Genomic DNA, 17,656 nt, shown 5'->3' with positions numbered 1-17,656 from the left:
TATTTCACTAAAAATGAATACATTTTGATATAATAAATATATTAATACACTTAATGAATAATAAACTGTACACTGAAACTTGTTTTTATACTGTGGATAGGGACAATATAAATATAAGTGAATACATAAAATTAACGTTTGTGAAATCACAGTCATAAAATATTTTTTACGCGGTGACCTCTTCACTACATAAAGTCAGTAATTAAACAAATTAAGCTGAAATTGCTGAAACAAATAACCATTATCCGTAATTGTCTGAAAGTACGCGTGTTAAATTGGTTAAAAATCGCTTTCATCAATTGAAGATATTACATAGTAGGCGTTTACAATTGACAATATTCTTTTTAGATTTTCTAAATTTTATCTTACCTACAATTATTTTATTGAATAGTTTGTCAATTATATTGTAATAATATTGTAATATTTAATGGAATCAGGCGTTACCTTGGGGAAGTCCATCCTAAGTAAGAAAAGGACCAATATTCAACCACTTCCGCACATGCAGTGGTAGTCGTGCAACAAAGTGCACCGCCCGCCAGCCCGCTGATAAATGCGTATGCGGCAAACAATGCGAATTACACAACTGCCACCGTCAAATCACTCAACACGTGTTTCACCCCTCCACGGGGCTTCTTCAGAAGTTATGTTACACCGATTAGTGCCACTTATGACTCTGTGTTTGGCACTTTATTGCACGACTACCTCTGCATGTGTGGAAGTGGCTAAATATTGGTCTATTTCTTACTTAATATTGTAATATTTATATGAAAAACATTGAAAAAGGGCACATAAGGGGATCACGCAAACAAGTTTGAGTGTATAAAATTGGAATTTTTTTTAATCGATTTGATTTCCGTCATGAACCACACTAAGTTTCTTCTTTCTCCGTTTACTTACAGTCGCAATGATTTTGTTTATTAAACGTTCACTTATCGGTTGTGGATGTACGCTAAGTGCTATAATTTCTGATGCTCCACTTCTATCTTATATTTTATTTCTCCGCAGGTTTATAACACAAAACCGGACTCTAGCGGTCAACAGAATGTAACTACTCGATTTGGTTCTTAATCGGCTGAATCACTTGTTTATTCACATGGTCCCCATCATTTCGTTTTCACTGAGACCTGGATCACCGGACGTAGTCTCCAATCGTAGCGACACTCGCTTGGATACTGCTTGGATAGAATTCAAAATTCAAAGCTATGCATGATCCATCTAGTTTATATATCACTTCGATATTAATAACATCACAAAATCCATTCACACTCTCTTCACATATACTCGACACTCGATTACCAATGATAAATTGATTTAAATATATTTTTAACGGAAATTAAAAATTAATTTTAAATAATTTCGATAATCTTGCTTTGAATGGTGAAACGTGTGTTTAAAGTGAGTGTGATTGTAAAGTGTTGTTATTTTTAATAAATCAAAGATTATTATGAATGCATAGTTTAAATTTTGACGTCGATTCTCTTTTGAGCGAGTGTCGAGTGTTGCTAGAATTAAACTTTTCATTCTGGGCTCAAAATTTCTTTTATGGAAATATATCCAATAGAAAAATTGGCAGGGATCTTTGGTCTGTTTCGTCTACAATGAAAAGTGTTTACTTATTCCTATTTTAATCACAAGACAACTCACGTTCTCGAATACCAAATAAAATTCTTTAAAACTACATTTCAGACCACTTCACAATTATTGCTTTCTAGACTGCTATGAATTGAGCGCGTTTAGCTTTCACACTATTTTTTATGTTTATTTTCAATCTAAATTCATTATTTTATATTAATTCGATTTTTACAACCATATTACACTATAAACAATTTTGACATTTAATTTTTTTTTTCAAGTAATTATACATTATCTGTGCCAACCTGTATGAGCAAGTGTACAGCCTTCTACATCTGCATAGATAGTGTTATGTAGTTTATATTTTAGTTTTTAAAATTGCATGCAATTTATAGATTTAATCGTAGCATGGAAATATTTATAATTATTTGTCAACAAAACGTGAAAAATCTTTCGATTTTTTTTATCACCTAATTCAAATTAAACACATAAATATTTCTTGCTACATTTAATATGACAGGTAATGTAAAAGTTATATAATTCGATTAGTTATAATTATTTAAATTAAATAAAAAATAAAATAATAAAAGTTTAAATTTGAAGAACCGAACAATTCTTAATTCAAAATACTTTTTTTTCTCAGATTGTCTGGTTATTGTCAGTTCCTTATCAAATATTTGGAAGAAATTAAACCTAGAAACTTAGCATAAACTTAACATCAATAAGACTTATGTCTGTCGAGTAATCTTTAAGAATATAATGACTTTAAATAAAAAAAAATAATTGATACATTAAAACTCAATACACGAACTCTCTTCTACAATATTGTACTATATTTTCTCTGTCAGGCATTCGCGTGGTTCTCCGAACTTCTCGTGGAACATGCTGAGATCTTCTGGGCGCTCTTTGGGGTGGATATGGATCGAGTGCTATCAGAACAACCTCCCGACACCTGGGATTCATTTCCTCTGTTCCAGATTTTGAATGATTATTTGAGGACAGACGGTGAGGCGTAGTATACATAATGATTGGTAATAGATGTAAAAGCCTTATAGGGGTAAAAGGATAAATTATTTGCTGTTCAAAAATAAATAGTTTCAGAAATAATAAATAACATAATGATAATATAGTAAATAATGCATTTTTCAAATTAGAATAGCAACATATTAAAATTAATAATTGTTTACTATCTTTCTCTGCAGACTTTTTACTGTCAGAAATTATTGGCCAGTTGTATCGAAATACCAAAAATAAATCAAAATAACATATTCAATTACTTAACGCAGGTCGATGGCATACAGTTGAAAAACTTAAAAGTTTAAAAGTTTTTGCTAACGAATATGCTATATACTCACACTTAAAGTTCTCACCCTGTTTACCACTCCTGAGAGTTTATCAAATTATTTCACAAAAATTACCGACATTGAACTAGTACATTAATGACAATTCTTTTATCAAAACTTCAAGCGATTGTGTGTGAATTCAAAATGTGACAGTTGAAATAAAGTGATGTCACGATATTACAAAAACTGGAATCGAATTGCAAAGTCAACTGCGTAAACGCTGTAGGCAGGGACAATTGACAACCAGCGCCATCTATCGACTTCGCTATTAGGTCAAACGTGCCTAACGCCATCTTGTTAAAAATTTTGTAAAACGTGTACGTTCAGATATATTTTTAATATCTTGTATTAGACAAGTATACTACATAATAAAATATATACAATGCGATTAGAATAATCTGTAAAAAGTAAGAACTGTAATATAATTTAAAAATAATCTCGGAAGCTATACTAATCGATAACCGCTGTACTATCATTTACAGATAATCTCAAAGGCGGTAGATTCCACGAACACCTACGCGACACTTTCGCGCCGCTGGTGGTACGTTACGTGGATCTAATGGAGTCTTCCATTGCGCAATCTCTCCACAAGGGATTTGAAAAAGAGCGCTGGGAAATAAAGGGGTTTGTACACTGACAACAAAACATTTAATAAAATTTTTAATCGAATTGGTACCTTCAATGTTTCACTCGTCTATTCCTTCACCATAAATTGAAAAGGGAACCGAAGTGTAAACTTGAAATTTATTTATAAACTTTTGTTCCATATTGGCCCCCGATAGGGTCTATTTTTACTAAGTATAATAATTTTTTTCATAGATTATATTAAAACCTAAAACTAAACTAAACTAAACTTTCCACCAGAATACTACAAGTTTACATTTTGTTCTAGTTTGCTTTTTTGGTTTAAATCATTTGCTCTATTCTTACATTTACTTTCCATCATAATTAAATTTTATTGTACAATTTATACGAATTTATCATTATTTATCTTGACTGATCTTAAACAGTTTTGTTTTTATGTTTTCTTGTTCCTTTTAAGGGTGTCACCCAGGACTCTTCTATAGTACTTTAGAAAGGTTTCGCAACCCTCCTTATTGTAATCGATACTCCTTTCCCGGTACAATAAGGTTGTACTCAAGATTTTAAAACGCAAAATGGGTATACTTCTGCGGTCTTCACTCTAGAACCTTAAGGAAATACAGGCCTATTCTCAGTAATAAAAAATTTGAATCAAAATATCTTTACGATTACTACGATTACTACGATTGACTTTTCTTTAGTTGTTTGGTAGCAACCTTTTAAAATAACGGAGGTAGCCTAGTAGTTAAGGATTCATGATCATAGGCAGCGGATTTGACTTCCGTCTCGCGCATTCCTTGAATCAAGAAAATACCGTTATACTCTATATAATATGAAAAGTTTTATTTTCTTTATAACTCTTTTCTTTAAATAATTTATTGTGATCACATACGTGGGAAGAGTGCAACATGCTAAAAACTAAAATCAAATAGACCTCTTTTATGATTACATTTTTTAACTTATGCTATATAAAGGTAGCAAATGAGCAGTGTCATCAACAATCTTAGTCATAATATACTATTGTTAGTATACTATCTTCCAAACTTGCCCAATAAGTGGACCAACGACGTAGCCAAGGTCGCAGGAATTGATTGGATGCGATCAACGCAAGATCCATCATCGTTTCGATCTTTTGGTGCGGCATATGCCCTGGAGCGACTGTCGGCAGACACAATGGTGATAGCTGTATTCGTTTATTTCAGTAACGGTTGTTCTACCAGTGAAGAGTTGTTCTGGAAGTTGGACGCGCTTCAGTGCTTCATCCGAGACCTGCACTGGCCGGAGCCGGAGTTCCGCTCACACCTGGAACAGAGGCTGAAGCTGATGGCGTCCGACATGATGGAGACCTGCATACAAAAGACGGAGGCTTCCTTCCAGGTATGTTTATTTTTATGATTGTAATAGACTTAGATGATGCAATGTGCCATATAGATGGCTTTGCTAGGGATATTTCTATGTTATCGCATCAAAATAAGAAGATTTATTGATTAACAAAAGTAACCGGCTTAGCCCACCAATTTAACAAGTTGTAGTGACAATATGTTGCCTAAGCCTGCAGAACAAATGGCCAGTGCTCCTTTAGGTTGTCCCAAGGTGAACAAAAGATCTTAGTAAGGTCGTCGAAAGATCCTAGAAAGCCAAAACTATGATGATGATATAATGCTAGGACAGCATTTTTATCTATTGAAAATAATATAAATGATGATAGATCTAATTTGATGATATGACTAGACAGAAGCATTTTGTAAATGTCGATGGTAGCGACCTCAATTAGCGGAGGCTGTGAGGGTTAAAAAAAATTAAACTACTCATAAACAAAAGAGAAGCAACAAAGGCTCGACTTTAAAGATCGTTAACGTTTTTAGTTTTCTCTTACGGTATGGACTCTCACTCTTTTTAAATTAGGAAAGAAAATGTAGATTTCATGCGAAAAACTATACATGACATTCAGTTTAAATTTTCCTACAATTAAAAGCCACGTTTATTTTTCTAGTCCTGGCTGAAGAAGAGCGTCACTTTCATGTCGACGGACTACATCCTGCCGGCTGAGACCTGCGCCATGGTCAACGTGGCCCTCGACGCCAAGAACCAGGCGCTGAAGCTGTGTGCAGTGGAGGGGGTCGATATTGTGAGTATCAGACATGATAGACTCTCACTGTTACATACAGTGACAGAAAAAAGAGCATCGAGTATCAATTTCTAACATTCACATACAAAGTCTATCTTGTAACAGTCATGGTCTCAAGTATCTTACGCATTAACCCATTAGGAGTTATGAGATAAACCATTTGGTTCAATCTTGTAAAAAAAAGACGATGGGACGGCTTGCCTATAAAATCAAACGCGCTATCTCTTAAAAATTACGAACTAAATGTCAATTGCCAAATGGTCTATCTTGTAACAATCACAGACTCAACTACCTAACTAATTTGTTTTAAGTCATGGGATAAACCGTTTGGTTCAATATTGTAAAGTATTAGATGATATAAGACCAGGGGTCAGCAACCATTTTAATCAACTTGCAAATTTGGATTTAATTTTTTTTCGGCGTGATGCATATAAAGTATCACATTAATAATTAACAAAACTATACATAATATCATATTAGAATTAAAAAATGTAAAAACAAAGAAAAGAGAACATAAATAAACAGATTAATTAAAATATGTGAAATTTGTCATCGTTTTTCCGATACAAGCTTATTAATATAAGTCGGAATTGATGGTGTAACTACACGTATGCTTCTTTCTACTGCATCCCTTAATCTTGTTCGATAGTCATATTTGATTAATTGTTTCGGTTTAGTATATACAGTACCCGGCAATTATATTGCACATCGATCTTTGAAATTAGTCGATTGTCTCTTTCCAAAGATCGATGTACAATATTTATCGCCGGGTACTATACTACTATTTTATTATAAATAATTTTCATTACTATCTAATATAATAAATCTATAATTTATATATTTACTTTTAGAAATACTTGACGGACCGCATAAGCATGTTTAGAGAGCCGAATGTTGCTCATCCCTGTGTTAGACGGATTACCTGTCAACTGTAATGGACATATTATTAATTTAAAACGCATTATCGTTCAAAAACTTAGGGACTGATTTTCACTTACCAAACAGTCTATCTTGTAACAATTACGGATTCAACTACCTAAGTAATTAACACATAAGTAATTTTGACATAAACAGTTTAGTCCAAACTCATGAAGAAGAAAAAAATCATGTAGTTTTAATGCCAAATGCTCTATTAAAATTCATTTTTTAGTCCGTTTTTTATTATAATAATTATTTAAGATCACCGGGCGGTTCTGTTTTGTTAAGTGTTGAAATACATCACACAATTTACCTTCTGTCGTGAGTATTAACACGAAACGATTTATTTCGTGATTGTCGTGGATTGAGTTTTCTAACATTAAACTATGAATAGTTCGTATCTGTTACGGAATCTGTTCCGTAATAGATAGGAACTAAGGCTCAAAACACTAATATATTTAACTCATAAATCAAAGGGTAAATCGTTTGGTTCTAACTCGTCAAGTTTTAGGCAGCGTTAGGCTGTTTACCTCTTAACTGTCACGCATAGTAAAAACAATCACAGAAAAAATATTGCCAAACTTGCGTTCTAGATCACCTGGGTGTTCTTATACGAATACTAAAATGTCATCCTACCACAATTTAAATTAAAAACTAACATTTCATACGACATCAGAATTTTATAAAATTATACCGTCAAAAGGCAGTGTGGGCTATGTGGGTAAGAAAAGGAACTGTTTTTGAAGTCACATAATATCTATAAGGAAGATATACCATAATCGCCACGCTTAAAAGGCGAGTTGGCGATCGCAGTGTGGTATAATGATACGCCAATTACACTGCAACTTAACACATATATATGTATATGTATGTACATATATATGTTCATTTTATTCGATATAAAACTGCTTACTAGAATAAGTAATGAAATCTTTATTTCATGCTGTTTGTAAAATTTAAGAACATGTCAATAAAATTTATAAGGTATGTATTGTTTTAATTTAATATGTTTTTTATTTAGTAATTAAATATAATTAAATAGATAGACTTTCAGAAACAATTTTTTGTTTTTAAAAGTCTATTGGTTTTAATTAAAATAGTTGTACACTATGGCTACGATTGACCAGCAAGCAAGCGACTGTTTTTATATATAATTTAAGTATCTTTCGTTTTATTGTTTTCATTTTATTATGTTCGAATTGTTTTGATTAGAATTTATCAATTTTATTTTTGTATTCTGCATGTCTTTCGTTATTATTATATTCATTTCCGAAGGCCATGGATCCATCGCTGGCTGTAAGTATAGCGATTAGATATTCTTCTTTATTATTTTTTACTATATTTTCTTCTATTATTTTAACTAAAGAATCTATTATTTTTTGATGAATCATGTTTTGTTAATCTTTGTTTTTTGATTTATTTGTTTTTGTTTACAATCGGTTCTACGGGGCGTAATGATCAATCGTAGTATATAATAGCGATTCCTTCCAGTACCAGTACCATGCAAAAATGGATACACAGATCGAGGCATGCCTTCACGCGATGTCGACCGGGATGACAACGAGACTGTCCGCAGTGCTGGAGGCCACGCTAGCCAAGATCGCGAGATTCGACGAGGGAAGGTACGATCTATTAATATCATTACTCAACTAAAGAAAAAGTTTCGATCCTACTTCTTACTTATCTCAATATTCTCTTGAACCTTTTTGAAAAATTTGTCGTGCCATCTTTGTCGGTCTATGACGATACGTATCGCTTCGGCTACTGTGGTGTTAAAAGTGTTTTGGACGTGATCGGACCAATATGGCTGCAGCCTCGTGGTCGCCTTTTTCGATGCCTACCTTTCCGTTGCTCAAAAGTTTCCCCAAGCTGCTGACAGCTTGCTTTGTATCTATAGTGAATCTTCTCAGACTTACCAGATTATTATAAAGTGAAATAAAACAAACAGTATTAAGTAACGTAAATCATGTTTCATATTAATGATTCTGACGTCTCGTATGCTCTGTGGGACTTATTGCGAAGTATTGATCCATATACTACAGTTATTCCTAGGTACCCTCAAACTTGTTAATTATGGGTTACCGAGTACATCCTTGGGAAATCATAATTTATGTAAATAAATATAAAACCAAGCATAACACTACATAGATCGATCAAATGACAATGCAATTAAAACGACAGGAGCATAAACATAATAAAATTAAAACTAAAATTAAATTTTACATCTATAAACACAAAATATCAAATTAAATATCAATAATGTTTATGTTGCAATGCAGCATCTACTCAGCTGTCCAATATTTGTGAAATAGATCACAAATAATATTGAACCAGTTGGTTGTGTGTCTTCAAAATTGATACGGCTTTCCAACCTTCGAAGCTTTCATTTAGAGTCAATTTTCTATCAAATGGAACTCCTCTGGCATTGTCTGCTATAAGTGATATCAATATATATGATTTACATTGAGAAACAAAATTAAAATCCTATGATTATCATTCTAATGGAGTGACCAGCGCTTCTGCGGTAACACATGTCTGAGCGCCAATGACAGACAAGCAGACTTTTATTATGATGAGTTAAATGCAAAACTAAATGACATTTTAAAAAATTTTGTAAACAATTTGTGAAAAATCATTATTCAATTTCTTAAAGGTAAGTTTTACTTCGTCTTATTTAATACATTTATTCCTTCATACACATTCACTGTATTGTCAAGTTATTGTTCATGCTGAATGATTTATTGCTTTTATCACTTTTGAATTTGGATCAATGAAAGAAAATTTTGTTAAGATTTATTTAATATCATATCACGCATTCAACAAATGTGAAACATGAGCAGAACATCATAAGTAATGTATATAAATAAGTGAGGTAAGTTATGTGCTTAAACATCACATTGTAAGCATAATTGCTTGAACCCAATGCGATCCTTTGATCATCTCATCTACCCGCTTCGGGCAGCTGTTTTTACATCATTGGTACATTTGGTAGATTCGTCGCCTAATGCTTCAATCCATACTCGGCTTCTGCCTAAATAATTTTTTCCCCATGGCGTCACAGATAAAACCGAACGATTGCCAAGTTTGTAGATTTAGGGATATATCGACAACATTAAATTATCATGACCCATACATGACAATTTGATTGCAACATATTCAGATAGCGGAAGGTTAAAATTGCACAACATCAGAATGGTTTACTTAGCGTTGGACATCACGACTTTATTTCTCCGTGAAACGTCTTCGTTTCGGATTTAATCCGTCAGAAAGAGCTCAGAAAAGATACGTACAAATTATCTAATATCACAAAATAATGTAAAAAAATGTGAAGTCGATAAATATCGAAACGTGTTTTGGAATCCTTCTTCGAGAAGCTGTTTCATTCATATGCGTCGAACTTTCTAAAATGGAGTGGAGCTCTACATAGTATGATGCTTATTATAGGTCACAGACATGTGAGATGAAAATAGCAGAGTTATTAAAATGACAGGTGACATCTTTTCTTGTTCTTGCTTAGGTAATTATTTTTTCTAATAGCTAACAACCATAGATAGTTTCATTCCCGTCAAATATTTACGTTGTTAAATGAAAAATAAAAGTTTCATGTAACCCACAATCATTTCCAGGATTCTCCTTCTTTGAACTTTATTACTAGTTATTGGAGTATCATTGTCAAATGGTATCTCTTTCAGATTTTTAGGACGGATAGTTTTTCTAGATTCAATGAAACACACAAATAGTTCTCAGGGATGTCTATCGTTCATCACATTATAAATATTTACTCAATTAAAATATTGGAAAACAATAAATTTTCAGTTTGATTGGATCCATACTTACCATCGCCAACGTGTCCGGATCCGGAAAAGACATCGGCCAGGGCTACGTCAACTTCATGAGAAACTCGATGGATCAGATCAGATCGAAGGTATTTAAATATTACAATAATAGCAATAGTAAGAAACGCATATACAGGATGATTGTTTATACATGTAAAAGCTTTAGGTGGACCGGCAACATGGTCAGGAAGACACGAGGTCACTTGATGATGGCAGTGCAAGACCAATCATAGAAGCTATCCTTGGGGGAGGGCTAGCCTTGCAATGGGAGCCAATCGTCTGGCATGATAACGATTATATAAAAACTTTAAACAAAGAAATGTGTACGACATTTAAAAGCAAAATTTTTGTAGCTTTCACACCTATTTGCAATGTAACTGTATAAAGTGATACTATTTTTTTTTTCTATATGATCGCGACTGGTCAATAATTTAATTTCCAAATTCTGTAGGCACAGATAGTAAACAATGATTAATTTTAATATGTAGTCATTCGAATTTCGAATACACTTTTTCTTACTATACTATCGTTAAGTTTTTTAATAGAGTCTACCATACGTTAATTGGCAGCAAATGAGAAGCAAGCGCAGAGTAGGACGTTCCCTCGCAGGGCAGATGACCTTGTGAAGGTCGTTCTAAGACGCTAAAAGAAGGCTGCTTTTCAACTGGTACCTTTATAAATCTATGAAGGAGAACTATGTCTGATATCCTATGGCCATGTAATCGTTAATGACTTTAATTTCCTTGTCAGGTGACTGATGAGCTGTGGATTCTCCAGTTGTTCGAGCAGTGGTACGGCATCCAGGTGGGATTGGTGAACACCTGGCTGGGTGAACGACCTGCGCTGCATCCGCAGCAAGTCGCGTGCCTCTCTATCATCCTCAAGGTATTCTTTTCCTCTCGTTTAAACAATACTTATTAACGCTGATCATTATTATTTTAGCAACAGAGCGTCCACAGGTCATCCACCGCTGGACATAGCCTCCCCTTATAAATAAGATTTCCAAAAGGCCTTGGGCCTAAGCGTCTTCCAAGGACATTAACTAGGTCGTCTAACCACCCTGTAGATAATCCTTCGCTGCGCTTGCAGAACCTTAAAGCCTCTGCGAAATTGATATCTTATGATTTCGTTAATTTAGAATCCCCAAATCACGAGAAGAATGCTTTCAACCGTTAGAGATATCTCAAGGGCGAGTGCTAGAATCGATTTCTAAATAACGATATCCCATCAATCATGTTACTCTAGTCCTTTTCACAAACAATCCATGCCTCTATACATCGGGCACAATATCTGATACTATAGGCCGATACGTTCGGGCCGTTTGCAGCGTCCCCGGGGTCCAAAATTGTACTAATCATCTTGCGTAGGATGACTTCACTATTTAATATTTTAGAAGTGCCCCGTTCCATGTGGCGCTCAAAATATATTCCCTCTTGAAGGTTCTGTTTATCTATGTAGCTTCTAATGCCTTAAATACAGTTAAACGATAGTTTGTGTATACAGCAATGTCTCTGAATATCCAAATCGCTCGCTTTGAATAGAGAATTATGTAATGTAACAACCTAAAGGTAATTTGAGCTTATTTACTGTTAAAAAATTTTTGACTAACCGTTCTGCCATCCCAAGCCCCATAACGCTAAATGTCGTCAAGCATAAAACTCTTCTTCTTTTTCTTTCTAACCGTTGGACGCGCCTATAGGACTCCCCCAAAGATCGCAACGATAACCGGTCTTGAACTGCCCGCATCTAGTGACTTCCCGCGACCTTAACTGTGTCGTCGATTCACCTAGTAATGGGCCTGCCCACGACACGTCTACCGCGTCGTGGTCGCCACTCGAAAACCTTTTGACCATAACGGCCATCGGTTGCACAAGCAATGCTCCCCGCCCACTGCTACTTCAGAAGACCAATTATTCTTCTAGCTACTTTCTCGAAACAGTGCTTTCCGAGGTGGACAGTTTGTTCCAGGCTTATATAGTCGTATACAACTTCGAGCGTAGCACCTCCGACAACTACTTGAGCAGCATGACATGAATATTATACTATTACATTATATTAGAATATAATAATTATTTTTATTTCCTTAACATCCTAAATTACTATACTTACTGATTAACAAAGTACTCTACACAACGCACAGCCTGTATCGAAGAGTGAATTACTTTTGAAATAACTCTATGGACTGACGAGCTACGAAAAGTTTAGAAAAAAAAGAAAGACAATTGAACAGACCATTATAATCGTCATTTAAAACTTCTTTCTACTCTTTTTATTCTTGAATTTATTAAGGCTTCATATTGAAATTGAAATGTGAATATTGATCGACTGAAGGCAACGTAAATAAATAGTTAACTCTTATAGTTAAAATAAACTCGCATAAAATAAACAGTACATTTTGTACTGGATGGAAAAGTGATGCATTTCACGTTCACAGAAAATGTACAGCGACTTCGAGCTGCAGGGAGTAATCGATGATAAGCTTAACTCCAAGGTGTACCAGAGCGTAGCCGCGAGGATGCACACCGAGGAGACCACATGCAGCCTTCTCTTGGCACAGCAAGACGCCGGGTGAGTGGCACCAAACAATGAAGACTAGACTAGCACATAGTTTCTTTGATCGGAAAGGAATCTAAACACATGTAAAAGATATGTGAAAATTTAAAACTAGGTTTCGGGATATGTCATATTTCAATTGCGAAGTATATATGTAGTAAGAAAAGGACCAATACTTAGCCACTTCCGCACATGCAGTGGTAGTCGTGCAATAAAAAGTGGCTAAATATTGGTCCTTTTCTTACTTAGGATGGACTTCCGCGAGGTAACACCTGATTCCATTAAAGTATATGTGTAGACCTAGTCCTGTTCGCATTGGTCATAAAACTACTCCATACCACAGGCTGTTTTAGAATTGGTACCTGGTTTCGGTTGATGTTGATGCTGCTAATCCGGTGGCTTTTACAGCTTCATCGGAACTCAGTTCATGGAGCGAAAGGGTTAGAGAACTTAAAAATAAAACAGAAGCTGGACAGAAGAATTCCAGTTGTACGATGATGTTCGCACGTAATAAACTGCTCTACTCGAGTAGAGCTGTGTAGTGTTGATGTTGTATATGCGGCTTGGGACGACAGCGTGGATCACAGGCGAGTCAAGGATGGATCCGGATCCAAACTCGATTCTCCCACGCTGTTCGCGGTTAGGGAGCGGGTGGCCGCCCCCTAAGATAGAGTTGACCTAGGATTGTAATTCCAAAATTTCTCTGATCTTCTTTCGTAGATTTAATTCATAGCATAATACCGTATAATTGCAAAACATCGATGGATAAGGTTTAAATTTAATTAGTTCTTACGAGTTGAGAGTTGTTTTCTCTGGATGACAGCCTCACAATATTTACTTTATAATTCGATTACTAAGATAAGATTTCTAATACGCCAAAAAATAAAGCCTCTATAGAATAGAGTGTCCATATCTTCTATAGTTGTATGGGAACAATATGTTACAGAGGTGGCGAGGATGGCGGCTCCGAAGAAGGTTCCAGAAGCGGAAAGTCCAAATTGGAATCTCTAACTGAGGATGCCAAACTCGGCAACGTCACAGCCGTCGTAGGAAAGGTATAAATTTGTTTTTAGAATATGCCATAAAGGTAAAGATTTTGTCCAAAATAACTATATTTCCAGTTATCGATTTTCCCTCTCTCGCCATCTTTAAGAACTTTCAACTTTTGATGCCTTCCTTAACGGATTCACCCACCATAAATTTGACTTACCCCTTCGCCGTTTACAAGACATATAAAGTTTCGGGAATTGTCTCTTTGACCCTTGGTCTCCATTTAATAGGTACATGCAAATTGACATTGAATCATGTCAAACATTTTAATGGTAACAGATCTCTTTAATATTGTTCGATCTAGACAAGTACAACCAGGACTATTAATACTAAAAATACAACTATTTTTAACATTTACTATAAACTGGTTGAGCATCGGCAGCCCAGCGGATGAGGACTGCGGCTTGCGATTGTAGGAACGAACGAAACGACGAAGCCGAAATTAGCCGATTGTCTCTTTCCAAAGGTCGATGTGCAATATTTATCGCTGGGTACTGTATCTGTTTACTCCCTCTAACACACGCTCAGTAAGTCGTTACATCTCTTCTTAATTTTTTTCATTTTCAATTTTTAGGTTGGCAACATGTTTGGACGGGGCATTGGGGAGCTATCTACAAAACTGGGCGGAGCTTCATCTTGGTTTTAGCCCTCGAGCTATGATATTGATATCGTGGTTTTAATCATCATTCATACGTTTACCCGACCTCGACGGAGAGATGTGATCTCAAACATTACTTTCAAAAGTTAAAATAACCTTTAGTTTAAAATTAAAAAAATAATAATAATAAAAGTTAGTGATGCTTAGCGCAGAAGTGTTAATAATATTAATCTCGACCCACATAATAATGTGCCTCTTGAATTAGAATTCTTAATCAACCACATTCATCATAATAATTCCTCAGACAATACAATCATATTATGCAAGCCACGTCATAGCCTTAAACAAAATTAAAAAAAAGTTTTTTTTAAAAAAAGAACAGCTAATTATATGAACAATTAGGCCATTTTGACGAACGAAATGGCGCCAAAACATAATAATCACATTTAACGTAAGTGGCAAATGCATAGCTTAGTTTAAATTAGTGATTAATGAAGTCTAGATTTTATTTTATAATAAAGCTTTATGTACAGTTAGGATCACAATTGGTTTATCGGAGCAAATAATGTGTGTTAGGTGTGAATATAACGTAGTATTTGATAACACGATTGGTTAATATAGTAAAGCAAATATATACAAACGAATGACGTATGACACGATGCTACAATAAGAAAACATATCGCTTTGGCATAATTTAACATTAAAATATATATATTTATTGCAATCGTGTATGTTATTTAAAAATATATGAACAGTTTTTGAAACGGGTTGAAAGAGTAATTACTACATTCGCTGGACAGAGATAACAACAGAAAATGCACTAATCTGTATGTGTAGTAATAACGAGGTAAGAATGTGTTTACATGGGCGTAAAATGTTCTTCCTTTGCACATTCCAGACGTACTGTTCTTGTTTTAATTATACGTGTACGCGAATTGGACTGCACTATTTTATACTTTAATAATAAAGTAAATTGACGTATTCTTTAGTAGATTCCTTTTTTAAATTTGACTCGGTTTGTTTCATGACCAAAGCTAGAAAATCAAAAACGAGATCGAGGTGGCATTTCGCGCCAACCAAGAAGACGGTAAACAAAAAATATTTATATTAAATTTATAACATTTGTTAACATAAAATAGTAGAAGCATATATACCTAATTTTAATTTACCTAATTTTTAACACCATACATATGTGTTATCTTTGTCCGGCAAATAAAGTACAAAAGAGATCTTTACCTTTTTGTTTTTGTCGCTTCTTATATTACATCTTTCATCCACAGCTTCGAAAAGATAAAATATATTTTCTAAATATTCACTGTCTGCAATTCCACTATTTACAAATAGCCACACACTGGATTTGGTTAGATTTAACACTGTCATATCCCGCATCAATATTTCTATAATATATTATCTTACGCATAGTAATTACTATAATAAAAATGCAATATTTTTCTATAATCTTAAACTTTAATATCAGTTACTTATTACTGTAGCAATTTAACTTCTATAAAAACTATTTCAAATGCATATTTATAAAACAAATATGGCGGTATAATACAAAAAGTGTTGCCATTTATTGAAATCGATCTCCATAATTTTAAATGTTTGTTTTTATAAATATGCATTTTGTATTTAATATTAATCACTGTTTTGCTGTAGTATATTGAATTATCTATAGTTTCAAACTCTTTAGATCTACACTTTGTATTTACTTAGTCAAAATGATACAAGAAATGACTATAATATTATTAAACTTACTATTATAGCTAAAATTTGTTAAAAAAATATTCTTCTACGGTATCTAGACCTTACAAACTTTTAAATGACTGGGAGAAAATTTAAAGTTCTTAGATAAAATATAAATTAGCGGTTAGTCTTTTCGCTGATTCTAAAATGGACTTCTTGGGAATGACAACATTGATATCACGTCACATTATATTTTATCTTTAAGCTCACTATGACTCAGCTTTTTTCAAATAACATTGATTGTCAAATATCAAATGAAACAAATCACTTGATAATTTATTTCATAGCGAATATTTAACGCATTTAAATTGTGTTGGATTAAAATGAAATCCCAATATCATCTCGTTTTTCTCCTTAAAATAATTTTGACAAAAAATTGTTCAGATAATCTATCATTTATTGGTCTAACGTTTACGTACACAATCCTAAAGATGTTACAAGTCAGTACACATGAATTTATGTTTAATAATTGTATTTTTTATAACACTTAAAATTAAAAAATAATCAGTCTTGAATCTTAATATCTATATATTTTAGAATTGCACAAACCATTTCAATTATATCCAACGCTGCCTCTATATCTGACAACCAAGTATTTTTCTGTTTAATACTATTATGGTAAAGAGTGTTCTAACTCTTGTCCAAAATTATTTAAAATATTGATAAAAAAATATTTCTGACTTTGTGTTGCCAAGTAAATAAATTTCATATGAGAAGGAACATTACACTCATATATATTATTTATTTATTACAAGAAGTATTGTTCATATGTACTGGTTTAATTCATTTCACGTTTAATGAGATTGATGGAAAATGATAGTAATGTAGAAGTAAGTACAATATACCCGACTGAAACACCCACGGGGATACCGCTTGAGGGATTTTGCCGAGAATCGGGGAAACCCGTGATGTTTGTATGTTTCACGTGCCTATAAACGCTATAGTTTAAAAGTTGCTGTTCGAGTAGATAATCGGGGAATGTATTAACAAAACACCATCACGGATCCCTTGTGCTTTGATAAAAGAGTGCGTTGCGAGTGTAAGGGGAAACAATAAAAAAATATTTACAATAAAAAATGTTTACTGTTCCTTTGTTTTTATTTCAATATACCTAATCCTTAAGTCTTTTATATATTATTATGTTATTCAGGGTGATTTGCTGTCAATTAATAAATGTTATACTTTATCAAAAAATCAATGGTTTTAGAAATAATAATAAATAAGCGTTTTCAAGATTCGGGTGATTCGATATCTAATGTTACAAAACTTTTGTACGATGGGCGTCTTTTCGAGCCCTGTTGAATGATATTGTTTTAAGTTGTTCGGATAT

The 17,656-nt window shown here is 33.7% G+C and overlaps 1 protein-coding gene across 1 annotated transcript in view; it reads left to right on the top strand.

The window, feature by feature from the left end:
• Cadps (calcium-dependent secretion activator 1) overlaps positions 1-14,969 on the top strand; it is a 97,389-nt gene extending 82,420 nt beyond the window's left edge. Inside the window, exons 24-33 of the mRNA XM_068768614.1 lie at positions 2,421-2,577; positions 3,398-3,539; positions 4,700-4,874; positions 5,491-5,625; positions 8,035-8,165; positions 10,360-10,468; positions 11,130-11,264; positions 12,814-12,947; positions 13,879-13,987; positions 14,557-14,969. Coding sequence (XP_068624715.1) covers positions 2,421-2,577; positions 3,398-3,539; positions 4,700-4,874; positions 5,491-5,625; positions 8,035-8,165; positions 10,360-10,468; positions 11,130-11,264; positions 12,814-12,947; positions 13,879-13,987; positions 14,557-14,628 — 1,299 coding nt within the window. The 3' untranslated portion in view covers positions 14,629-14,969. The remainder of the gene's footprint in view (positions 1-2,420; positions 2,578-3,397; positions 3,540-4,699; positions 4,875-5,490; positions 5,626-8,034; positions 8,166-10,359; positions 10,469-11,129; positions 11,265-12,813; positions 12,948-13,878; positions 13,988-14,556) is intronic.
• Positions 14,970-17,656: the final 2,687 nt, after the last annotated feature.

Source organism: Battus philenor, unplaced genomic scaffold (genome assembly GCF_028537555.1).
Source record: "Battus philenor isolate CCGP_79_NKW_IND1 unplaced genomic scaffold, ilBatPhil1.0.hap1 SCAF_26, whole genome shotgun sequence".
Taxonomy (NCBI): Eukaryota; Metazoa; Arthropoda; class Insecta; order Lepidoptera; family Papilionidae; genus Battus; species Battus philenor.
Note: the sequence above shows the minus strand (reverse complement) of the source record. Positions and strands in the feature narration are given on the sequence as shown.